The following is a 27,785-nucleotide window of genomic DNA, read 5'->3' as shown; positions in this document are numbered from 1 at the left end:
CCTGAATATCAGCTGAATTACTGGAAAGATAATACTACACTCAGGAGTACATTTAACCAAGTAGGGAAGTCCAATTCAATGACATAGAAAGAGAGGCAAAGTTTTTGATAGGTAAAAATGACCATCATCAGGAAATGAAATAAAAAATGCAAGTGAGTTTGAGGGGAAAAAGAGCCCTTTTATACTGTTGATGGGAATGTAAAGTAGTGCAATCACTACACATTATATTCTAGTGATACATATACAACCATGTTGATAGCACCATAATTCATAACAGCTGCATCTTGGAAGCAGCCTATATTTCCACCAACAGATGACTAGACAAAGAAAATGTATTTACTTACAATGGAGTACTCTGTCATAAAGAAAGATAAACTTTAATCAATTACAAGAAAATGGATGCACTTTGAGACTACACTGTTAAGTAAAACAAATCAAACACACAAACATAAATATCACATAGTTTCTCTTACATGGGAAAAACAAAATACAAAAAGAGCAAAAGCAGGGAGGAGCCGGGGAACAAGCCAACTAGCCAGCCTTTCTGGTAAGCTGTGCAAGCGTGTGTGGCCCAGAGAGAGAAAAGTCAGAAAGTACTTCTGGAGAATCAGCCATGCTGGGATTGGGAAGAGAACACCAAGAAGCCAACTAGCAAGCCTTTCTGATGAGCCACACAAGCCATGTGGGGCCGAGGAAGAGAAGAGTTCCATAGCACTTCCTGTGAGCCTCTCAGCACTTTGGGCTGAGAGTCACCAATTTCTCTCCACCCCCTGTGAGCCACCAGCTGATTTGCAGGACTGGCTGATATCAACTGAAAGCTTGTATTGTTTGGTTAACTTTACAGGCCTGGGACCAGCAGTTTGAGCATCTATTAGGAGGATGATAGTATGCAATACAGCAAATATGGGGGATTTCCTTCTGTCTATCTTTGAAGCTCAATACTGTTTTCACTGTTTTGTTTTGTTCTGATTAATTGTTTTGCTTTATTCAATATTCTGTTTGATTGGTTTTATTCTGTTTGGTTTTGGTTTGATTTTGCTGTATCTGATGGAATGGACAACTACTGTGAAGATAACAAGCTATACAATGGTAGCCATTGTTGTTTTTCTATTCTCTTGCTCTGAAGTTCTGTACCAATTTCATTGCTTCATTTTGATTGGATTTATTCTGCTTTGTTTTGTTGGGCTTTATTATGTTTAAAATAAAAAATACAGAGGTTATAACAATGTACTCAATGTTTATGGAACAAGGACCATACATATTCTTTACCTAGTTATAGAGAGGCAAAAAAAGATAATACAGGTATTTGGAAGTAGGAAGACAGATCCTTACAAATGCAAAGGGAACAAAAAGATGGTGATGGGTGAGGGGAGGGCAGGAAATGAAAGTGGATAAAAAAGGAACTGAGATGTGTTATGTACATGGACCAACTACCCATAAGGAATTTAATTATTATGCAATACAAATGTGTACTAATAAAAAATAAAAACTGGAAAGAATGTTCACATTTGTTACTGTTGCTGAAGTTTTATATGTCAGCTCTCAGTATCATACTTCAGGTAGATATTCCAAAGGTTAAATAAAAGAATTCATGTCAATTCCTTAATGTGATATATAACAGAGACAAGTAATAAATGTTAGATGTCACAGGTTGTTACTATGAAAAATAAATATTCAATGTTGACTATTTTTAAAGTAACATGTTATAATTTTGCTTAAAGTGAAAATAATGTATTTTTAAGTACATGATACACTTGCAATCCCATGACATATAGTCAAAACTTCTCTAAAGGAATCATTTCTTTCAGAACACTTCTTAGTCATAGTACCTTGTTAAATTTAACAACTACCAAACTCTGCCACATAGAAATCTTTTTTTGGATCGGAGATCGAACTCAGGACTGTGAGCCTGCAAGGCAGGCGCTTACACTGCTGAGCTAAATCTCCAGCCCTGTCAGATAGAAATTTAATTAAAACATGTCATAGTTCCAGTTAAAATGAAAATATAAAAATGGAAAAGCTCAACAATCTAAGTATTTTGACCTATTTCAATATTAGCTTTACAGAATAAATCATTCTATAAACAAATTATACACATAAAAATTTATGAAGAACATTTTAATTTATAAACAATCAGTTTTCATCTTTGTTGTACTATGATACAATGAATATGCTAATTTGAAATGAAAACCCTTCCTAAGTAAGTCAGAATGGAAAATGTGGAACAAAAGTTTTAAAAGGACATCTTACTGTCCAGCATGGTGGTGCATACCGGTAATCCTAGCTCTTGGAAGGTTGAGGTAGCACTTGGATGGCTGTGAGTTCCAGCTTAGGGTACACAGTGAGGTGAAGAAGAGCTTGAACTACATAGCAATAGTCTATCTCAAAAAATTAAAAAAACATTTAAAAAACCAGAAAAACAGTACTTCTGTAATCACCTAGGTTATTATTAAGACAAATTTAGATTATCCATTTAATATTTTTAAAAAAATAATCATATTTTAATGAAATAGTCACATCTTCAAAAACAGATTCCAAAACCAGAGAAGAAAACCAAAGAAGAAAACTACAGGCCAAGCTCCCCAATGAATAGAGGCACAAAAATACTAGCAAAATGAATGCAGCAAATCTTCAAGAAGAATATACGCTATGATGAAATAGGATTCATTCCAGGCAGAGATGGTTCCTCATACATAAACTAATAAATATAATACACCATATTAAAAGAATTAAAGACCAAAACTACATGATCATCTCAGTAGATGAAGAAAAAGCATTTGAAAAAGTTTAACTTTCATTTATGATAAAAAAAACTACAGAAAATTGGAATAAGGGTTCTTTATCTTAACCTGATAAAAGCCATCTATGAAAAATCAATAGCTAACATTATACTAAATGGTCAAAAACTGACAGCTTGCATTCTAAAATCAGGAACAAGACAAGTATGTCCAATATCACTTTTACTATTAAACACTGTTCTGGAAACATTAACCAGATTACTTAGACAAGAAAAAGAAATAAAAGGGATCAGAAAGGAGGTAGTTATCATTATTTGCAGATGACTTGATACTCTATATATAAGATTCCAAAAACTCCACCAAAATACTTGCAGATTTAATAATCAAATTCAGTAGTGTAGCTGGATACAAAGTCAACACTCAAAGATCAGTATCATTCCTGTACACAAGCAACGAACTCACAGAGAGTGAAATTGGGGAAACTATACTGCAATAGCATATAAAAAATGCTTCACAACAGCATCCAAAAAATGTTTGGATACTTTGGAATCAACCTAACAAAGGAAGCAAAAGATCTCTACATTGAAACTTAAAGTATCCTGAAAAAGAAGTTTGAAGAAGATACCAGAAAATGGAAAGATATTCTTTGTTCATAGATGGGAACAACCAATATAAGTGAAAATGGCCATACTCTCAAATCTGTTAGACGGATTTAATTCAACCCCAATCAAAATGCTATTATCATACCTTACAAACTAGAGAAAACAATCCTAAAATTTTTTGAACAAGAAGAGACATACAATAGCAAAAAAGTAATTCTGGGCAACAAAGGGAAGTCAGGGCACAATACATCTAGAACATACAAAAGAATTAAAAACAATATCAGGTGCTCAAAATTCAAAGACCCAATCCCCAAATGGCCATCTGACACGAATACATTCTTCTCAGATAAAGAAACATAAATGGCAAATAAATATATGAAAAAAATTTCAACATTATTTGGTCATTCAATAGATGCAAATTAAAACAACATTGAGATTCCACTCGTTGATGACCTTGTACTCTGTTCTACATCATGTGCTATGTCTATCCTTGGTTTTGACTTACAGCTTTGTTTTGCCATATTTGACTTTATTCTCTCCCCCCCAAAAAAAGTAATAAGAACTAAGGAGTAATAAAATCCAAAATGTGTAAATTTTGTTATAAAAAAGAGAGGGAGGGAAAAAAAAGAGCTCTAACGGATATAACAGCAAGTGTGTTTAGGGATGTTAAATAGCTGACTATATTAATGTTTTTGGATCATTGAACACAGCTGTTTGCAGTCTCTCCGTTTGAATGTCTACTTTGTATTCTTTGATACTGTGATTTGAGCAACTATTTCCAAGATGATACTATGTAATCTATTAACAGGTGATTTCTTACTGTTTTTTTTTTTTTTTGTAGTTCTGTATTATGTGTAAACTTACACTGCTTTGTTTTGTTTTGTGTTTTTCTCTTTTTCCTCTTAAATAAAAAAAATTAGAAAAAAAAAAAAAGAAAGAATGGTTATCATTAAGAAATTAACTAATAACGAATGCTGGCAGGGGTATGTGGAAAAAGGAGCCCTTCTTCACTGCTGGGAGTGTAGACTTGTATAACCACTGTGGAAATCAGTGTAGATAGTGCTTTAAAAATTAGGATTAAAGAATTCCATTCAACTCAGCTTTTCATCTTCTGGGTATCTTCCCAGAAAAATTAAAAACATCATACCACAGCAATAAATGTGCATCCATGTTTATAGGAGTACAATTTATAATAGCTGAATTTGGACACAACACAAATGGCCATCAACCACAGAATGGATAAAGAAAATGTGATTGGGCCAGGGATATATAGTTCAGTGGTATAAGTGCCTACCTGGTAAGCAAAATATCCTGAACTCATTCCTGGTATCAAAACAAACAAAAAGATGTGTCTGTTTGTTTGTTTTGAGGACTACTGTGTCTAAAGGAAAGATAAATTTGAGATTTTTATAGGTAAATGAATGCAATTCAAAACCATACTCATAAGTGAAAGAAATCAGACCCACATATATAAATATCATTTTATCAGTGAGAAACTGAAAAAGTAAATGAAGTCCAAAATGTACAACAGATACTGAGAACAGGGAAGAAACCATTCAAAAGTAAATAAAAACTGTGATGGGGAAAAGGGAGGAAAGGAGGTAGGGAAAAGAAAACACACACACACACACACACACACACACACACACACACACGATGGTTAAAATAGTTATACACTTAGTTTCTACTAATTCATTGAAAAGAAAGTTTTGTGATAATACTTTTTTGGACAATGTTTCATGTCTGTATCTTACACTCTGAGTAACTACTATGAATATAACAATACACCATGTATTAATTATAGTTACTCTCTGACTAGCCTCTTTTGAAACTGTTATTTTTACTTTTTTTTCTGTTTAAAATTAAAAAACAAGAATAGTCACATCTTATACATGACACTTAAATTGTATATAAGATAGTTTATGAACAAATTTTACATTATGTTACATATAGTTATACATTAGAAATACATTAATTAGAGCTACATTAAAAACTTTAAATTTTCTTCTAAGACATTAAATGAAGATTAGAACCACTGAATTATGCTTTTTGTGTTTAAATTATAGTTTCTAAATAACTTAAATTTCAGAAAGTTTTGTGTGTATTATAATTACTTTATGAGTTATTATTCACATCTAATTTTTTTAACTCACCTATGAGAAACTGCTCCCCAAGCACCATGTTTGTTCGTTAGAATATTGAGGATCTTTTGTTTGAGTTGATTTGCTGTCACATGGTCCCGATGCTTAGCAGCACTAATAAGATGGTCACACATCTTTTCTTCCTCTCTTCTATCAGCAGCATATTGTGCACACTGAGACTGTAATGAAATATAAGCAATGTGTAATGTTGAACTTTTTTACTATGTATAATGAAGATATAAAATCTAAGTTAAAGTTTAAAAGTCAGATTATGTAGTATAAATAGACATATAATTACATTTGAAATTATTAAAATTATGTATTTGAATGCATATGTTAAATAGTTGTAAGTTAAAGTTATGACTGACTGTGATTTCTTCAAGTTCTGAAAATCTTACTGTTCAAAAATAATCGTTTTACAAATAGAAATGGTTTACTGAAAATGCATATCTATTTGTTATTTTAACTAGCATAATGTACTTCACTTAACGAAAGAGAAGGGCTCCTGAAAATCATATATAAAGAAAATAACCATTTAATTTACAGTTTTCCATTTTATTAGTGGCAATGTAGTACAGAAGAAAACAAAGGAATTTAATAGGGCTAGATTTTAATTCTACTTCACACACAATTTATTTTTCTCCCACTGTACTATTTCATATGCTATATGTAAAATGAGGAACTGAGACAAGGTTTTCTCTGTGCTCCCTTCTAACTCTAACACTGACTGTGTTCAAAGAGCCTCGTGACACTCTTACTCCTCTTTTCCATAATAATTAGTTACGTCTATATGTATGTTCACTGGTGTTAGCCACACAGCTAATCAATGGGTTTATTTGTGTATGAAAAAGATTCAACATGGACATTAGAAGGGACACCTCTTTAATCAGAATATTGATATTTGTATGTAGTCACTGTTATACAGACAGACATGACTGCAAGTTTTAACACTAGAAAATATTAATCATGTAACTAGGAATATATATCTGAGAAAATACATTTAACTATTTCCCATTTATCATGACTCTGTGAAAATGTCTTTCATGGAAAATATCTGAACATTCCTTCTGTCTCTGATACAGACTACTACTAGAAATCATCTCTTTTGGAAAAATAACCCTACCGTAATCTAAGAAGAATTAATTCATTTTCCAATTTATCTTTTTGTACAGGGAATCACCAATTAGTACAAGGATCTGCCTCAGTAATGAGGTTAATATTTCAGCAGCTCATTGGAGAGTAAAATTAAAATTTCATTTTTCTTTCTTAACAATTACAGTAGTTAACTAAAGAAACTTAAGTGTGAAATACCCATCTCAATTTAAACATACTTTTCTCCTAATTATAGTTCTATATGAAGGACAAAAAAATTCATCAAAAAGTCCTAGTAAGATGTCATAGTCTTTTATAACTTAAAAGTGATGTTTTTGGCAAACTATATATACACAAATCAGTGTATTTACTAATATCATTATAACCTATAAAGAACAAACACACATTTGTTTTTTTGGTTTTTTTTTTTTTTTTTTTTTTTTGGTTTGTTTTTTTCTTTTTCCTTTTTATTGGTACCAGGGATCGAACTCATGACTGCCTGCTTGCAAGGCAGGCGCTTATGCCGCTGAGCTAAATCCCCAGCCCCTCACACATTTGTTTTAAAAATGTCCACCAAATAAGAATGATAATGCTGTCAAATTTGGTTTTACATTAGCATTGTATGATATGTATATATGTAATCAAAAATATTAAATCTTTAGGTTCCATTCAAACCTTTTTATCACATTTGACCATGCAGTCATAATGGAGGAGTCCCCATGTCATGGTAAAAAGTGTTGTATGGGAAGGAGGTATGAAAAAAACTTAATTCTTTTAATGTATAATACACAGATGTATATACAGGTCACAGATACATAGCATGTAGATGGCATTAAAAATTCACTGCAGTTAGGGAGCGATTAGGAAAAAAATGTCTGAAAAAAATTCCTTGGGAGAACAAAATAAACAATGGTTGAAAAATTATTATCTGTAGCTTAAAGTCATATTGGTTAAATAGGTATTAATGCTTAATTAACATCTCATTGCTCAAAAATCTATTTTAAATGTTTCATATGATAAATACTGATCTGATTATATCCCCTTAGTGGAAATAGGACTGCCTCAAAATTGATCCTGCAGGGAATTTAATTAAGGTTCTAAATTGTATTCACTAACAGAAGTTGAGTATCAATTGCATGTTTTTATTTACTTGAATTCTCACATACTTTTATACATAAATGTGTTCTTCAAAGAGCAATTCAATTTTTTTCTTGTCATCCACATTATTACATAATACCTTGAGAAAAACTTCCATTTTTCATTGCCGAAGTGATATAGAAATTCACTTTGATAAACACTAGTCACTAAGGTTTCTGTGAAGTTTAAATTATCTGGATTTGTTTTCAAAATAAAGCTGTTAAAATTCCATAAGACAATTGTCTGCTATCTCATTTGACCAAATGAGTTAGAGATGCCTTGTAAGAAACTGAGGGCAAGCTTTCTGTGTCCTGCTTTGCAGCTGGCTAGGCCAGAGATTGCTAGACCTAGTACATCAACATCAGAGAGTTGCTTTGAGATAAAACAAAACAAAACATTCATTAAAATCTGAATTGTGGGCTCAGATTTCTAGCCATGCCACACTTGTTGGAGTACTGCATTTGCATAAATTGGTGGAATTATTTATTATTTTCAAGACTACTGTAAGTTGAAAACATGCTGAAATATGCTTTGCTTGGTAAACTGAATGAAAATTACTAATTAGATGCTATTTTTAAAACTTTAAATTAGTTGATTTATTGATTCCTACATGAGTTCATAAAGCCACATTATGTGTTCATGTCTACCTAGTAGTATGCAAACCTCTGCTGTCTTAGTAACTAAAGTAATTATATTATAAATCTTAATTGCATTTTAGAATGACTTTAGTCTACCAAGTGTTTGGGCATAATGCAGGAGAGATTTCTTCATTTTGGAAATGAGACACAAACAAAATAGTGCTCCCTTTGACACTAACTAAAGCCTTTGAGTATCTCAAATGCCCTCAGTGAAATTTTATGTTTAAAAACGCATTTCTTATATGAAGCTACATATGGATGATGTTTAACTTAAAACAGGAAAACTATTCAATTTACTTTACAAACCTTACCTCGAACTCTGCATGTTTATGTACATCCTCAGCTCTCTGTCTGTTCAAAATAAACTCAGCCTCATTTGCAACACGAACTATATGGTCCTTCATAGCATGGCACAGTAATCTAGAAAGAAAAATGCATTTGGAATCACTATTCTTCTTTGCTTGGGTCATTCTGACTTTTCTGAAATAATCAAGTTATACTGTTTCAAATATTATTTATTCATAATATTATACAAAGTTTATATAATTATATAGTGGATTATATATTTTAAAATATAATTTTGTAGAATTTGAAATAAAGAAACAGTCCATAAAACACACAGTAATATTTCTGTTAAGCAGTGTATTATGAGAACCAATGACAAATTTAATTAAAAAATATTATACAGATAATATATATATCAAGAAAAAACAAGGACTTTTGTTGGGGAGTTTAAAATGGCTAGTCAACACATTTTATTTAGAAATGAATTTTCACACATAAGTTTGATGATTGTATCTTAGGAAATCTATAGAATTATTTCCCACTTTACAGTATTATGAATGATGGAAATAAATGGCACCTAAAATTCCTTTAGCTGAGATTCAAAGTTCTAATATGGAACTACAGTGAAATGAAGTTGTAAAAAATGTAACTGGGAGCAAATTTAAATTATGCATTTTTTAAAGATTCAAATTGCTTGTAAAATGTGTAGTAAGATTTCCAGATCACCTCATTTCCAACAAATAAATAGCCATTATTGTTCATTTTATGTGTTCTCAGGGACTAAAAACATACAGCAAAGTATAGATATATTCATTACCTTCCACTCTAACACAAATATTGAAATATATAGTATTTGGAGAGCCTCAAAGAGAAGAAATGCTTAGCCCCTGTCAGCCTATTTTGTCTCCCATTTTTGTTCATAGTTGTCCAATTCCAAGGCAGGCAGGCATGGCAGGTCTGGCAAAGGAAAATGTTAGCCTTGGCAATCTTTTCATCTATATACACGGGGACTTATTCATTTTTCTTTTGTAATGTGTGTTATGGTTTAGATATGGAATGCCCTCAGAAAGCCTCATGCATTCATGTGCTAGGCTTCTCGAAGGTTTTTGGTTTACAGGGGCAGTAAAGCTGATTTGCTGTCCAGAGGCAGATCACAGGAGGCATGACCTGGAAGGGCATATCTCAATTTCTGTGTCCTTACTTGAGTGTCTCTGCTTCCTAGCTCCCATGACATGATGCATTTTCCTCTGCCAGACCCTTGGGCCATGTGTCCCTGCCTTGGAGTTGGTCAACTGTGGACTAAAAATGTGAGACAAAAGAGATCTCTTTTAAATTTTGGTGCTAGTATTGTGTCCCATTTTATTTCTAAAGATGTCCCCAACAGTTTTCCATCCAACTTGTTTTTGCAATGCTACTGTCATTGCCTCATCAAAAAGAGGAGACTTTTTCACCCATTTTGGAACTGGGTATTCCTTGTGACTTCCTGTGCCTGAACCAATACAGCAGAGGTGGTGCTTGACTCCAGAGGCTAGTGCATAACACGTCTTGCGGCTTTTAGCTTTCTCAGAATTCTCTGCCTTCTTCCTTGGTAAGAAAAGCACACACCACTTGGAGAGCCTCAAAGAGAAGAGGTGCTTATCCCCACTCAGCCCAAAGCCAGCCGTACAGGTAACTCAATGCGCAGGCTCTCCACAGACAGTAAAAAGAACTGATTAGCTGAACCCAGTTAAATATGATACAGTGAGACTATACTATGAATTCTAAATTTTAACTCTTCATGAAATTGTTAGTGTGTACTTTTTTAGATAGGCTTCAAAAGAAAGGACATTCAAGGCAGAGCATGCAATTCAGTGATTTCATAGAGCATGCTGAAGGCTGAAGAAAATCAGAAATCCAGTATGTGTAAATTAGTGCAGATTACAAAATTTAGGTAACAGGAGACAGCTGAACGGCTCATCATCTGGCTGCTTACTAGTTAACAACTGCAGGAACAAAGGAGTGTGTTGGCAAAGCAAAGTGATATGGTGGTGGGGGAGGGTTCTGCGTAACAAGACTTGTCTCAGACACACCAGAGAAAATAATTATCTGAAAGTCTGTCCCATCTCCAATATTTACTGGTCATATGTCAACTAATGTAGTTGTTTTATTTACCTCAAGGAAAAAGCATGCAGACTTCACTATCTACATTGAAGGCCGATTCAATAACAGCTCACTATTCCTTGACCTTGGTAATTCCAACGATCTCGCGTTTTAGCTTATTTCATAAAGTAATGACTGGACATAACTGGCTTCCCTCTAACCTTCAAGAGCTTATTCTCAGGTGACACCCTCCTATCCTTGATGTTCTCTCTCTTTTTCCCCTTCATTATTGTCAACCACATCCCAGGCAAAAATAAGCTCTCGGCTTACTATAACGTCCAGTCTTCAATTCTTCCATTTTTCTCAGAGGTTTTCATCTCACGCTCACATTTACTTCCTTTCCAATCTGGCTTGCAACTCCACACCTCATGTTTTAACCACGCTCCTGCCAAAATCTTCACTCAATTCCTGATCTAGACAGATTGGCTCTGAAAACACTTAACCAGTAAGACATAACTATCCTTCCTCAGTCCTAAATCTGAACTCTGAAAGAAACTTATAAAAACAAATTTCACTGGTGATGAAATATGTATTTCTTTTTCACAGGAAGTTTTTACTGAGGTTTCAAGAAGAACATGAATGTTTTTACTATCCTAACCTTATTCACCTTAAAAAATTGTGTGAAGTAATTTGAATACATGCAAATATAAATCAACATACCTATTAGCATTTAGTATTAATTTCCTTTTTCTCCTAACTTTGGTAAGCATTAATCTAGATTCTGTCATCATTTTTTCTATTCCGGATATTTATTTATTTGTTTATTTGGTACCAGAGATTGAACTCGTGACCTCAAGCTTGTCAGGCAGGCCGTTATGCCGCTGAGTGAAATCTCAAGCCATATTCTGGATATTTAATTAGAATCACATAATATGTAGCCTCTTGTGTCTGGTGTCAGTCATGTAGCATATTCTCCAGTTCATCCACGGTGTATTATATATTAGTATTTTATTCATTTTTATTGCCAGCATCGTATTATAGGCCTACATCACATTTATTTTCTTTCTTTCTTTTCTTTTCTATTTTTTCTTTGTTTATTAATCAGTTGATGTCTGTTTGGATTGTCTCCACCTATTACTGTGAATAACACTGTTATCAACTTTTGGGTGCAAGTTTTTGTGTGAACATGATTTCAATTCTTTTGAGGATATATCTGATAGTAGAACAGCTAGGTTATACAGTAACTGTATTTAACTTGATGAATAGCCAAATACTTTTCTACAGTGGCTAAATCATTTTACACATCTACCAAAACTGTGTGTGTAAGGAGTACAATTTCTACAAATCCTTGCCCACCCTTGTTTCTATTTTAACAAGTAGTATCATTCTAGTGAGTGTTGAAAGGCATGTCACTGTGGTTTCAATCTGTACTTTTCTAAGGATTCAATGAAGCTGAGTATCCTTCCACTGCCTACATGTACACCTTATTTGGGAAAAGAATGTCAAATCCTCCATAAATTTCAAATTATGCTATCCTTTTTTATTGATGAATTGTAAGAAGTCTGTATATATCCAGGATATTAGGCAAATCGAACACATGACGTACCAACATTTTCTCTTTTTCCACACTTGCCTTTCCAATTTCTTGGTAATCAATACCTTTTAACACGCCAACAGGCTGAATTTTGCTAACCATGAAAGTGTGTATTTTTCTTTGCTTGCGCTTTTGATGTCATGCCTAAGAAAACTAGTGCCTAATCTTAATTCATGAAAATTCTCAGCTATGTTTTATTCTAACACTTGTAGCTCTCACACTTAATTCATGTGTTCTGAATTAATTTTTCCATGTGATGTGAAGTCAAGATGCACATTTATTCTTTTTATGTGGGTACTCAGTTGCCCCAGCATTATGTGCTAAACAATCATCTTTCCCCCCATGGAATGCTTTAGCATTCTCAATGAAAATCAACAGACAATAAATGTATGGGCTTATTTCTGAGCTCTCAATTTTATTAAACTGGTTTATAAATCCATCCTTATTCCAGTGCCACACTGTCTTGCTGACTGTGGCTTTGCATTAAATTTTGAAATTCAAAAGTGTCCTATAAATTTATTCTTAAAGACTTTTTGGCTATTCAGTGCCTCTGGCAATTCCACATTAAGAATAGTATTATTTTATACATTTTTGAAAAGAAGAAGAAGTTGAAGTTTTGATAGGGACTACACTGACTCTGTGATAAATTTGGAGAGTAGTGTCATTGCAAAATTCATTAAGCTTTGAGTCCAAGAACAGAGAAGTTCTTCCATTTATTTATAGCTTTTTAAATTTCTTTACAATATTTTGAAATTTTCAAGTGTTGAACTTCCTTGGCTAAATTTATAAAAAGCAACTCTAAAAAATTAATTGTAATAAAAATAAAACATGAAATTTGTTTTATCAATTTTAAGTATACAGTGAAGTAATATATACTCGCTTTGTTTTGCTAACACAATTATCATTCATTCACAGAACTTCTTTTGTCTTGAGAAACAAATTCCAATTATCAAAAAGCTATTACATCCTCCACCTCTGGCCTCCAGTAACCACTGTTTACTTGCTGTCTATGAATCCAAGTATACTAGGTAATCCTTACAGATGGAACCATGCACTATTTATCCTTTTCTGACTGGATTATTTCACTTAGCACAACGCCTTCAAATTTCACTTGTCTTGTATTAGTCTGTATCAGAATCTCATTCACTTTTAGAGCTCAATTATATTACATTGTACACATACACCACCACCAGTTTGTTTATCCACTCATGGTAATTTGGAACTTTGATTGCTTCAACTTTTTGACAGCTATAAATAATGAATTGATACTTCTTCTTTTTACACTGCCTTCATTAGAACCTCCAGAACCATTTTGTGTAGCAATGGTGAGTGGGCATTTTTGTCTTGCTCTTGATTTCAGAGAAAATTTTAGAGAAAATCAGTTTTTTTGTAATTTTGTGAGTGTGCGCGCACACATGTGACTTATCAGACTGTTTCCTTCTGTTCTGTAGAAAGTGAGTCTTTTTGTCATTGCACAGTTTGAATACTGTCAAATACTTTTAGTACCTATTAAAATGAACATGAGATTTTCCCCAATCATTCTATTGATATATTACATTGATTGCTTTTCATGTATTAAATCAATTCTGTAATCATGGAATAAGCAGCTCTTGGTTATACTGTGTAACCACTTAAAATTATATGTTACTGGAATAGGGTTTTCAGTATTCTGTTGAGGAGTTTTGCATCTATATTCATAATGTTTGAAGCTGTAAAAGTGTGCAGAGACTGGTTTATAGTTTTATTTCTATTTCTTATAAGAGTTTGGTATCAGAGTAACATTAGCCTGACAGAATAAGATAGAATCTTTTATGTTTCGGAAGAATTTTAAAAATTCATTATTTTTATTTCATACCTTTTATTTATTACTCCAATTTAGGTATACTAATGATCACATTCATTATAAGGAATTTGTATCTGTATGTGATATACTGTTACCTCCCCCAACATTCCCATCCCCTCTTTTTAACCCCCTTCCCCTGGCCATTCACAAAGCACATTTTTCACTTTATCCTTCTTTTCTCATTTTTTTCTTTCCCTTGGGCATTTCTGGAAGAATTCTTGTTAATTCTCCTTCAAATGTTTGATAGTGATTATAAGGGAAAGCACTTGGTCAAGGATTTTTCTTTATTGCAACTTTTTAAAAGTTACCAAAATACTATTTATTGTTATGGTAGTTCTCAGGTTTTCTATTTCTCATTGACTCACTTTTGATGTTATGTTTTGAGGAATGTTTTCCCTTTCAATGACATTATCCAATTTGTTGGTATATTACTTTTTTATAATACTCCCTTATAATCAACCTTAATAATTTTGAATAAAATCTGTCAATAATAAACAGCAATCAAGCAAATCAGATTTAACTAAGATCAGTCATGATATAACAGTATAAGTTATACACATATCCAGATTAAGTTAATAGGAAATTAAAGACGATTACTGTGCTGTCTCCTGATATTTTTGGGATAGCTGTCTGGGCCCTCAGATCTAGTGCTTGTACACAAACTGGGACGGAATAAGTTCTATCTAAGCAGAGTGGTGTGAGTAATATGGATTTTAATTCCTGATGCACTATTAGCAAAATCTTTTGCTGTCTTTTTGTTTTCTTTTTTGTCTTTTTCTTTTTTATCAGTACTGGGGATCAAACTCATGACCACACAGTGGCAAGGCAGGTGCTTATGTCGCTGAGCTAAATCCCCAGCTCCTTGCTGTCTTTTTAAAAGACTATTCTTCCCCTTTCACTCACCCAGGTTGTACTCTGCATTCTTGGGTATCCCCAACTCCCTTGGTTTTATATTGGGGGGCAACCTGCTATTTACCTAAGTGTTTCTGAACTTTCTTACTCCTGGACTTGATCTCTAGTTGTATTTCTTTACCTATTAAAGCCTGTCTTTCCAACCTATCCATAAATACTGGTTCAGTTGCCCCTATTACTCTCTGGTTCCCTAACACACAGAGTTCTGTTATCTCATATTTCATTTTCAGCTCATATACCCTTCTTCAGGTTAATTATATTTCCTATGAAGAGCATTTCGGTGAACCGTACCTCTTGATCCACTCTACCTGCAATTCTCTTTTTCCTTAATTTAGTGTATGTAGGTCATCTGTATTAGAAATTATATTCAACCCTCTCTGCCTCATGTTTGTTGTGCTCTTTTTCCATCATTAGTTGTCTGTTTGTCTTCATTTCACTTTTTGCACCATTCATTGGGGCCTCGCAGCCACAGTTCCTGGAATCCTGGTGCTTTTCTCTCTTTTTAGAATGTCCTGTAGTATTCTCTGTAGAGTTGGATTGGTGGCTGCGAATTTCCCTAGTTCCTTTTTATCTTGGAAGCATCTTGTATCTCCATTAATTTCTAGGGACAAATTTGCAGGGTACATCAATCTGGACTAGAGGTTATTTTCTTTCAAGGCTTGGAATACTTCACTTCATACTCGTCTCGATTTATGGTTTGTATCGAGAAGCCTGCAGTAATTCTGATGGGCTTTCCCTTTAAGTAATCTGTTTCTTGTCTCTGATAGCTTGTCTCTGTTCTTATATTGGGTTTCTGGGGTCTTGATTATTATATGGCTGGGTGTAGTTCTGTTTTGATTATAGGTGGCTAGAGTTTTGTCTGCCTCATACATCTGAATATCTTTTTCTTTTCCTATGTTTGGAAAGTTTTCCTTGATTATTTCTGTGAATAGCCTTTGTAGTTCTTTGTTTGTACCCCTGCTTCTTCATTCACATTCTTAAGTTATAGAACCTCTTGTTGTCTTCCAGCCTTTGTATTGTTACTGCTTGTTTCCTTGTTATTTTTAAGAAATTTTTCCTTTCATGATCCCACATTGCAAACGTGTCCTCCAGTTCGGATAATCTAACCTTATTTTCTTTCAAGCAGTTTTGCCAGCTTCCAATGGAGTTTTTAACTTCCTGGTATTCTCTTTGAACCTGTTCATGTATTCTATGTATTTTCTCTATTTTCTTCATCAAACAATTCTCCCTTTTTTTGTTTTCCTCCATTCTTCCACCGGTTTTTTCTTGACAGGTGCTTAGCATTTCTTTTATTATTCTACTGATATCTTGTTTTACTTGGTTAAATACTTCACTTCTGAACTTGTCTATGAGGTCCTAAAGATGTTGCTTTATGTCCACTGGTGCTGTGTCTGATATTGCATGTTTGCTGTCCTCAAACTCCTTTACATTTACCTTTCCTGGATCAATGTTCTCACGGTTGGGGCTGGGGACCCTTTTTTGTTGCTGCTTCTTCTCATATTTTTTGTTCCTTCCATACAGGTGTATATAGGAGGCCCCAGTTTCTTTCTTTGTTGGTTATAGTTTGTCTGAAATGTGCTGGCTAGGTGCTCCTGCCCACTGCAGTGTACTACAGAGGTACTGAATGGGGCAGCCTACGCTGGACCCTCCCCTCCAGGTCAGTCAACCTGCTGAGGGCTTCACTACATTAGGGTGCACCGCCAGGCATAGGGACTTGGTTTGGGCTAGCCTATTGTGTCTCAGTCTGGGGTGTGACTCAGGTCAAGTGCTCTGCACCAATCCCGCTTGAGAAGGGAGCAGCTGACTGAAGTCACTGCAGTTCCTTTTCTTGCCAGTCTGCTCAGTCCCAGAATGTCATCTGTTGGAGTTCCTTTTTTTCCTATGGAAAGGTTTTATTCCATTCACTCACTTCAGGTTGATGCAGGTTCCCCACCAGCTCAGTTCTCCATTCCGTTCGTTGACTCCCATCCTCAGTGCAAGTGTGTTTCCAGTGAGTTGAAGTGGCAGGGTTTCAGACGGCTCAGTAAGTCGACAGTTCAGTAAGTTACCACCGTGTGAGTCCGGTGCTGCAGCGAGAGCACAGAGACTTTAGCTGTTACAATCATAGCATCGAGACTGTATGTTTGATTGGTTCTTCTCATGCTGAGTTGATATAATTCATCTCCCTCTGTTTGGGACTCTCCACACTGTATTATGTTGTATTTCTAAGTTGCGTATCTCAGAGAGCCTCTGTAGCCTGCTGTTATCTGTCTGCCATCTTTTTCCAGGATCTGAGCGTAAAGGTTTTTGAAGTAGGTATTGATGATCTTTTATATTTCCACAGAGTGTATAGTGATTTCACCATTTTCATTCCTTAGTGCGTGAATTTGAGTTTCTTTTTTTTATAAGGTTGGCTGAGGTCTTATCAATTTTATTTATTCTTTCAAAGAATCAATGCATTGATTTGTTAATTCTTTGTATTGTTTTGTTAGTCTCAATTATATTAATTTCTGCTCTGATCTTTATAATTTCCTCCCTTCTTTGGCTTTTGGGCTTAACTTGATCTTTTTTTCTAGACGTTTTAAACGTAGTATCAGGTTGTTATATGTGTTCCTTTTGTTTTCCTGATGTGAGAGTTCACTGCAAAAATTTTCCTCTGATGACTCCTTTTATTACATCCCAGTAATCCCTTTTATTACATGTTCCGGTAAGTTGCTTTTGCATTTTTGTGTGTAGATATTAATTTCTTCTGTGATCCAATGATTATTTAGGAGGGTATTATTTAATTTCTATGTATTTATGGAGATTTTATGGTCTATCATTAATTTCCAATTTTATTGCAATATGGTTGATAACATGCATGAGATAATTTCAATTCTTTTGCATTTACTTAAGCATGTTCTATGGCCTAGTATATGGTCTATTTTAGATTACTTTAGAGTACATGTACAGTTGAGAAAAATGTATATTCTGATGTTGCTGATGTAATACTCTGTATACATCTGCTAAATCCAAATCAAAGTTTGATTCAGCTCTGCTGTTTGGTGATTTTTTTTGTCTACTTGATCTGTCTCTTTGTATCAAAAAGTATTAAAGTCTCCTGTTAAAATGCATTATTGCTTATTTGATTTTTCATGTCTATTATTTGTCTTATATAGATGGGTGTTCCCATATTTGGTGCATATATATTTAAGACTGTTATCTCTTCCTCTTAAAATTGTCTTCTAATGAGTATTAATCTTCTTTATCTCTTTAGATCATTCTTTGCATGAAGCTCACATTTTCTTCCAACAGGCTATCTATTCTTGCATTTTGTTTTTAGTTTCTGTTGCATGAAGTATTGTTTTCCATCCTTTGATTTTCAGTCTATGAATTTTCTTTTGCATTATATGAGTTTCTTGTATAAAGCATATGGTTGGATTTCTTTTCTTTTTGATCCATTCTTCCTGTCTGTTTCTTCTAATTGATCAATTGAGGCTATTTACCTTAATGGTTATACCTGATATTTTGAAGGATAGTTTTTCAGGGTACACCAATCTGGGTTTGAAGTTGTTTTCTTTTAGGATTAGAAATGCTTCACTCCATGCTCTTCTTGATTTTCTGTGTTGAGAAGTCTTCTGTGATTCTGATGGGCTTTCCTGTATATGTGATTTGTTTCTTTTCTCCAAAAGCTTTTAATATTGTTCTTATGCTGAATTTCTGGGATCCTGACCATGAAATGACTGGGTATAAATTTATTTTGTCATGGCTAATTACAATTCTAGATTCTTCAATTATCTGTATGTCAGTCTCCCCCCCCCCATGGTTAGAAAATTTTGTGCTCTTCTTCAAATATACTTTTTATATCATTTGTGTTGATAATTTTTTTGTTTGCACCTATCAACTTCTATGGTTTTTCTCTGCATTATCTTGTCACTGTTGTATGATTATTTTGTGGTTCCCTGTTATTTTTAAAAATCTTTCCTTTCCTGGTCACTAGCTACAATCTTGCCTTTAAGTTTTGAAAGTCTATTTTCATATTAGTTCAAGCGATCTGGCCAGGTTTTGATGAAAGTTTTGATTTTCTGGATATCCCTTTGAATTTATTTCATGCATTCTAAATCTTTCCTACATTGTTCATTCAAGGTTTTCATTATTTTCCAATGCTCCTCTATTTTTTAAACTATGTATTTTTTAATTATCTCTTCTTTAGATGTACTCATTCTTTCATTACATTTATCATTTTCTATTTTACTTGGAAGATTATTTCTGATCTAATTTATTTTATAGCTTCATGGAGTTCTTTACCTCATTTGCTATCACTAGAAATTTCAGGGGTATGACTTATACTTTTTTTATGTTCATGTTCCTGGACTTGTTTGGGATAAGGCAGAGGTTTGAGAGTTTTGTTATTTTCCTGTACTCCCTCGGGGTAGCCAAATGCAAAGTCCCAGGTGCTTCCTGCTCGTGATGGTGGTCTGTATAGGAGGTAGACTTCCTGGTTGAATAGGGTCAACGGGTTCACCTTTTTTTGATCCCGTGTGGTTCACCGAGGCTACTTGGGTAGCTGGGGTCATTAGGCAGGCCTTACCCAGGCTTTGCATGGTGAACATGGTGCTCCCCAGCTGAGCAGAGTTCGGTGAGTGGACCTTCAGCAATCCCTGCACAGCACACTGATGTTCCCTGGCTGACTGGGGTCAACTGGGTGGGTCTTTACCAGATCCTGCAAGGTGTACCAACACTCCTTGGTTCAACAAGGCCAATTTCAAATACCATCTTAGCATTTATTTCCTATTACCAAGATCAGCAGAAGGTACCAGTATAAGGCCTTCTTACTGCTTTGCAGACCCTGTGCACAGCCCTAGGCACATACACAACCTTTCAAATTTTTAGGAATATGTTAAAGGCACATACACAACCTTTCAAATTTTTAGGAATATGCACTCATAGATGTTATAGCCTGGATATTCTTTCTAAGTTTTTTGCTACTTCATTATTTACGGGAACTGTATCTATTACCTCACACAGAAATATTTGAAGATATTACCCTAGAAATGATTTTAAAATATACTTTCAAGGAAAGGATCTTAAATTATATTGTACCCTTTCTAAGTTACTGAAAATGGAGACAAAACTGTAATTCCAGAAATGAGGCTGAGGCAGGAGAGCAGCAAGTCAGAATTCTGCCTGGCCAGCTTCATAACTCGGTAAGAGTTTTTCTCAAGAGAAAGAAGTGGTGGAGACTGAGCTTAGTGTGAAGGCCCTAGATCCAATCACTAGTAGTTGGACAAAACAAAAACAAAAACAAAAACAAAAACACCAAAAAAAAAAGGAAAGAAAAACTTTCAAGTTAGATTCCAAAACTAACACAAGAAATAATTGATTACCTTGTTTACTAATGAGGTCCACTCTGCTCTTTGAAAGTATTTTTAGTGCATATGCAATTAAGAACTATATTTTTTACAACACTTGGGCAATATTATGCCACTTCTAGTTTTCATGGTTATTTTCCTTTATCTTTTTGAAAAAGTGATCTTTCTTTCTGGGTGATTTTATCTACTTATCTTTGACATAGTTTTGGAACCATGCATTGAACATAGGTTTCTTTTTACTTGAAGTACAATGAATATCTTACTCTTCAGACTTTTAATCAGTTTTGAAAACTTAAGTCATTATCTTTATAAATATTTCTATGCTTTTTCCTTTTTCCATTTTGATGAATTTTAATCACATTTTCGCTTCTATCTTTGTATTTCTTATATCACTTTAATGTTTCATCACTTTTTCTGCACATTGGGTAAAAACTTTTTTAAAAGGTTCACCAAATTAATTCTTTCCATCTTTATCTAGTCTGATGAATCATTAATATAGATTTATAACTTTTATGTATTAAAATTTTACAAATTCCAATTTCTCCCATGTGTCTTCACACTGAGCTACATTTCCAATTTCTTTTTATTCATTTTAAAATAGGGTTTCACTCACTAAATTGCCCAAGCTGGGCTAAAATTTGAGGTCTTTTTACTTCAGTCTCACAAAATGCTGAGATTATATAATTCACTAACCATGCTGAGTTCTTTTCTTCTTCTCCCTCCCCTACAAACAAGACAAGTAATACTTTCTTTAGACAAGTAATACTTTCTCCTTTCATTGAGAGGGCACAGTTACAGGAAAGAGTGAAGCTACAACTTTTCTTTTGTCATCAATCTTGAATCCCTCTCAAAGACTTTAGGACTCCTGTGGTTTCAATCTTTTGGATCTGTTAATTCCTCAAACCATTAGCATACTTTCATTATATAAATAGCTCTAAGTTTTACAAATTTTTAACTGTTTTGTAAGGACTGATTTTAAAAAACATCACTTTGATAGACGTTTACTAAACAACTTTTGGTTAGTATTATAGGTACTAAAATTCATTTTCGTATTTCACATATTTGCAATACATTTTTTCACTTTGCCATTGATGTGGAAGATCAAATCCTGGTTCTTATGTATGCCAGGGAAGTGCTCTACTACTACTGAGTTAGAGACACAGCATAAACTAAAACTTCAATAGCTACTAGTAATATACAAAAAAGTCAAACTTTTATGATATGTTTACTTTTCTAATCCGATGTTTATTTTTCTTCCTCTAAATAGTGCCATCCCTCTTCTAAGAAATCTTTTTTTCATTTCAAATATGAAAATTCATTTTCATATTTCATATATTTTATTCTTCTAAGAAATCTTTTTTTATTTGACTAAGGTAACTTTATCCATTTATCTTAATAATTAGTTGATCAAAATTTGTAAATGTGCAAGGTTTATCATCAGACGAACTGTTATTTTCTTATTTTGTGCTTTCCTAAGCAGCAAATGTATTGTTTCTATTGGTAATTTTAATAATGAATTTTGAACAAAAGATCTGTGAGAGGATAATATAATACAGAGTTGTGGGTGGTTCTGGCAAAGATTCTGTCAATGTGAAAATCCTTTCTCTTTACGGTTCTGTTATAATTCATCAGTATCTTAACTTTGTGACACGTCACATCTGCCTCATAAGATGTGCAGAATCATTCACCATGGCATACTGCTTTACCTGAAGCAACCTGGAGGTTGTGTGGAAAAAGGCAATCTCACAAGGAGCTGGGCAGAACACCTGAAGACAGTCACCACCCAGATCCCCCAGCTGAAAAGCATTCCTCGCCCCAGAATCCTGTAACTACAGAGCTCCTGTTCATTTTTAATGGTCTTTTAAAAAAGATTTACTCTACTTAGTGCTGTCTCTTTCTTCATTTCAGAGTTGATCTTTGCAGTCCTGAGATCTCTCAATTTCCTTCAACTCCACCCTCTTGTTGATTCATGGCTGTAGGCTTTAAGTTTCATACACACTTCATTTCTGGTCTTAGTCAGCAGGTGTTCAACAGATCTAAGAAGATAGTCTGCTTTTCTTTCTGCTGACATCAAAAAGAATCCATTGGCTCTACATCACTCTCTTCTATTATGGCTTAAAGTAATAGTTCTAGGCTACAGACTGCTTTATTCCTTGCTTATGGTTTAAAACCAGAACAGCATTGTTATTTTAAGGCATATTCCTTCAAAGCATCCCTTCTTCAAGAGGCAATAACATACCTCTAGGTATGGCCCTAGAGAGTGGCCCTAAAGAATTCTAAACCCCCGATGTGGTCATGATGCACCAAAGGGTGTACTCTACATTAACTGTGTAAGTTCTGAAGCATAAGAAACCTCATAGCAATGAATAACACATAAAGCCTTATAAGTCCCATTCACTTTTCAAACTATTAACATACAGCATTGAACCATCCTACATTGAATTAACCCCAAGCTTGTCAATTTTATCTTTTGAAAGGCAAGTTCATTTATGAATTTGTTCCATTGACACTCACATGGTTTAAGACTTAATCTCACTCAGCAGGATTAAAATAACCCCACGGTTTTCCCCTTCCTTCCAAATTTTATCCTTGCAATATATCTTTTCACTTTGCCATCGATGTTAGCTTCCCCTCACTCAATGTGGAATATCAAATCCCGGTTCTCATGCATGCCAGGAAAGTGCTCTACTACAGAGTTATAGCCACAGCATAAACTAAAACTTCAATAGCTACTAGTAATATACAAGAAAATAGCCAAACTTTTATGATATATAGATGTTTACTTTTTCTAATCCTATGTGCATTTTTTTCTTCCTCTAACTAGTGCCATTCCTCTTCTAAACAGGGCTTAAAAATCATTCTTAATCTCTTAAATATTCTGAGTATTACAATACTTTTGTCTTAAGTCTTTCTTCCACTTCCTGCTCTTTCCTTATTAAACTGACAAAACTGTGTAGTTTTACATGGATAGTGTACATGTTGTTTTTAAATGTGCATAAAAATGAAATGGCTAAAGTGAAGTGTTGTAGGTAGTGTATTTTTTCACATACCTAACAATTTTGTGCTGCTTTTTCTTCTAAATAACTCCTTCTTAAAGTGTAAAAATCAATTAATTTGGTATCTATGGGTATTCAACTGTAAATTTAACATGATTCACGTGACAACTGTCACGAAGCACAGACTCATCAATTGTACATGACTAAGATGATAAATGGCTGACTCAGTGAATGCACATGCTACAGGGTAAGTATTTTAATGGTAACGTAGTTTTTAATAATATAAAACTCTGGCACACTTACTGTACAGAGTATGAGGCAAATAAATTTGTCAAGTAACTTAAAAATATCTACTACAAAACATTTTCCCATTTACACTGTCTATATAACTGAGGAAGTGAATGGCATGGTCTTTGTCTTCCACTACAAGTTTATTTTCAAAATAAATGTAGTTTGTCCTAATTTAAATTGCCTGTCTTGGTCCAAAGACTCTGAGGGCCTAAATTTTAAATGTAATTTCTATAATTTGATGAAAGAAACAAGAAAATCAATAGTAAAAAGGCAATAAGAGAGGTCACATTGGTTTTTCACTGACCGTGACCATTAATTGTGACATCAGTTTGAATAAGAAACACCTATGTGATTATTAAAGATTTGTGTGTGCTTGTTGATGACCAACACATACACCACAAACTGACAAGGGCAGACTCACCCTGGATGTGGGTGGCACCAACCAATAAACTTGTAGGCTGGACTGAATAAAAAGGAAAAGAGTAGAGAGTCTTCCCTTTTTCATTTTTTGGGGGAGCTCCATGCTTCATCACTGCCTTTTGACTTCTGTCCTCAGTTACTTCAGGGTGCCAGCAGTCTCTTCAGCCTTCAAAGCAGACACTTTGGCTTTCCAACAGGTTCATATTGAAATTTGCATTGAGCTCCAAGCCTTCAACTTTAGAGTAGATCTTCTAGATCTCCAGCATGCAGATGGGTATTTTGTATTATTCCATCCCTCATCCACAGGAGAACATTATTAGCCTACCTAGTAAATCCTTCATATAATAATAATAATAATAATAATAATTAACAATAATTCATTATTATGTATTTAAATCTGTTACTCTAACTCTAATACATGATCTCTAGGGCCCAAAAGCAAAATTAGTATCAAGGTTTTGCAATTTATTAGTACAATAACCTTGGACAAATAATTTCTCATGAGTCTGAATTTGTTTCTCCATTAAAAAAAAATCGGTACACAGCTTTAAAATTCCAAAAAAAGTAAAAGTAAGAGTGTACATCCAAACCCTAGATTAGATTTTAAGGTCCTAATTCATTTGTTCAAGAAAGCAGATTTTGATTGGAAATAAAGTTGTTACACAGTGTAGCAACAGAATAAATTACCTTAGTGGCAATTTCTTAAAATGTCAAATAAAAATACAGAATATCTGTTGATATTTCAAGATAGTGTTGTTGGATCTGAGGAGCTCAATTTTTCTGCTGCTACAATCCTTTAGTAGAATCTATATTCCTTCATTAGAGTTATATGTAAAAAATTTGTAACTTTTAGTTTGAGAAATTTTTATGAGCTTAGAGCTCCTCTGGTCTTGAACTAACATAGTGCTAATAAATTTCAATCTTATGGAAATGGGTAAATACTTGCTTAGTAGTCTAAGAGAATAACTCCTATTTTAATTTTTCTGTAACCTCCCTCAATATTTTTCAAAAGAATCAGAGTTATTATAAAGTACAAGTTAGGAGAATATTGTAAAGCATTTGATTTTCACTAAATATCCCTAAGTGGAAGATTGTTTTTATGAAAAATAAACAACATACTTTGTTTATTTTATGCTAATTAGAATAAGAAGAAGAGAGGCAGCACATCTTGATGTTTTACTCCGGAGATTCATTTAATTATGTGGTAGTACTTGTACATATTTATAATCCAGATCTGTAGGCTGGATATTAGTTATGATTTTTATACTAATTTGTTTTTTAAAGCATGATCCATTTCACTGAATTTTATGTACTGTACAAGCTATAATGACCAGAACAGGGCTGGAGATGTGGCTCAGTAGCACATTGCCTGCCTGGCAAGCACAAGGTTGTGAGTTTGATTCCCAGTAAAAGAAATAAAAATAAACAAACAAACAAACAAACAAATAAAAAATAAAGACCAGAATATTAGGAAATAGTTGCAGTACATGTCACAGACTATTTTGAGATCTGCTATTGATATAGTAGGGAAGAGGAGAAAATGGATGCTAGAAACTTAAAAATCTCTTTCTGTATAGGGATATTATATAGGGATTCTAAAGAGAAAGAGACTATATAGGCTAATAAGTTATTATCTTAAAATTCCAAATCTTTCCTAGATAATAAAACCCATAGCATACTTATGCCTTTGGTTCAAATGAACATGAGTCACTATGGAAACTAACATTTTAATTTGGTACAAGACAGAAAGAAGAGAGACTCAAAAGATAATTCTGGAACTTGAGAATGGTGTCTAAACTTGAAAACTGTGTAGCAGAGACAGAGGTATTAAAAAGAAGGTCAGGAGAAGAGAGAGGATTAGCATAGGCTGAAAACCATCCCTTTCCTCCATCTAATTAACTGAGATTAGAAACATCTGAGACTAAGTAATTGTGTTAGATGAAAACAGATTAATGTTTCATTTTCATTTTAAATTGTGGCTTCAAACAAGTCTCATTAATCTAAAATATGTAAGAGGAGTTTATTGTATTACTCTATTATGAACTTTAAAAAGTTAATAATTCTTAAAGTAACATAGAAAACAATGACTTAGCCTATCATAGTATTTATATTACCAGTTTTTGGAAAAGATGAATATAATTGTATTTGTTTGCTAGGATCAGTGTATTAAATAAGGGTAGTACTCAAACTCTGCTTTTATTAAATAACTTAGTCATTTACAGAACATATTAAAATGATGTTTCAGTCTATCCAAAGATCTGATGCTATAGCTCTGAGACAGAACCTTAATTTTCCCATGTTTAAAAATATTCATTGTTATACTGACACGCATCAAAATTTGAGAACTGAATCAATATACTGTGAAAGAAAAATCCTAAGTCTGGGTTTGACTGCTGTCAATTAACTTCATCTTCAAAATATCTTGCAGAAATATCATTATTAGCTACTAAATAGTCACTTTTAACTAGCTAAGTGTACTGAACATAAGAGAGTCCTTTTCTTATGGCACAATTACAGAGGAAATTACTCCCAACTATTTTATAGCTCAGACAGTTTGATTTATATCAGAACTTCTACTTTTCTCTTTTCAGTGTCTTTGTAGTAAAGACTGCTTAGTTATTTATGCTTCTGTGTAAAACTAGTCTCAATAATTTATTGTCTTTATGGAAACTTTAAATAATTTATTTATTCTGTAGCTTAATATAGATTTAGAAAACACTGTCCTCAGAATGGTAGAGTAAGGTAAGATTGTTTTAAGATACATTAGCTGTAATGCTGGAATATTATTTGAGAACATTGGTTTTCAAGCCGTACCTTATTTAAAGTAAACTATAAAAACATTTTATAACATAACCATGTTTACAACACAACAAATATTTTATCAATGTTTACCTAGCAAGAGGCAATATAAACAATATTCTTCATTATTTATCCTTTTCTATTTTTGACAATGGTGGTAACAAACCAGGATTTTGCATCTTGTCAACTGTTTAAACAAAAATTAAAAAAAAACACCAGTCAGATAATGTTGTGGTCTGTTTAAATGTCTTCCAAAAGCCTCATGCAGTTATGGAGTTGGCTGAATCTAGCGTTTGAGATTGGTTTGCTCTCTAGGGCTGGGACTGGTGGCGTGAGTGCTGCACCGAGCCAGTGATGGGTAGCCAGCATACAGTATAAGAGAAGGAAGGAGGCGTGCCTTTCCCTTTGTCCTTCTTGCTCTTGTTACTTGGGGCCACCATGAATGGCTGCCCCTCAGCCATGCCACTCTGCCTTTGTAGCCAGCTGAGTATGGACTGAAATCTCCAAAAACTGTAAGCTAAATCAACCTTTCCTTCCTTCATTTGGGGGTCAGATGTTTTGACCTAGCAATGACAGAAAAGTAACCAAGACAAATGATTTTCCTTATCTAGGGCTAACCCTAAACCAAATAATCAAGCTCTTAGATTAAATTCTTGGATTCTAAGTAAATAGATCACAGTTGTACTGTTTTAGAAGAAGGGAATTGATCCTTCCAAGTGTAAGAAAGCCTAAGAAAAGATGGAATACTGCTCGTGACTTTATAGCAATAAGCTCAAGATCAGTGATATGGTAGAATTAAAGAGTAGGCAGTTTCGTCTAACTCATTTTATTCTATTTAAATTCTAAGGAAAAAGAAAAGACTGAAAAAATATGGATCAAAGTTATATA

The 27,785-nt window shown here is 33.8% G+C and overlaps 1 protein-coding gene across 10 annotated transcripts in view; it reads right to left on the bottom strand.

The window, feature by feature from the left end:
* Positions 1–27,785, bottom strand: part of Nbea (neurobeachin) — a 673,150-nt gene that overhangs the window by 279,627 nt on the left and 365,738 nt on the right. For all 10 annotated transcript variants that reach the window (XM_063232848.1, XM_063232849.1, XM_063232852.1 and 7 more), the window contains 2 exons: positions 8,660–8,768; positions 5,494–5,660 (listed from right to left, as the gene is read on the bottom strand). In XM_063232848.1, the coding sequence (XP_063088918.1) occupies positions 5,494–5,660; positions 8,660–8,768 (276 nt within the window). The remainder of the gene's footprint in view (positions 1–5,493; positions 5,661–8,659; positions 8,769–27,785) is intronic.

Source organism: Cavia porcellus, unplaced genomic scaffold, assembly GCF_034190915.1.
Source record: "Cavia porcellus strain 051 isolate PalLab524CR breed Dunkin Hartley unplaced genomic scaffold, mCavPor4.1 scaffold_21, whole genome shotgun sequence".
Taxonomy (NCBI): domain Eukaryota; kingdom Metazoa; phylum Chordata; class Mammalia; order Rodentia; family Caviidae; genus Cavia; species Cavia porcellus.
This window is presented reverse-complemented; position numbering and strand designations above follow the sequence as displayed.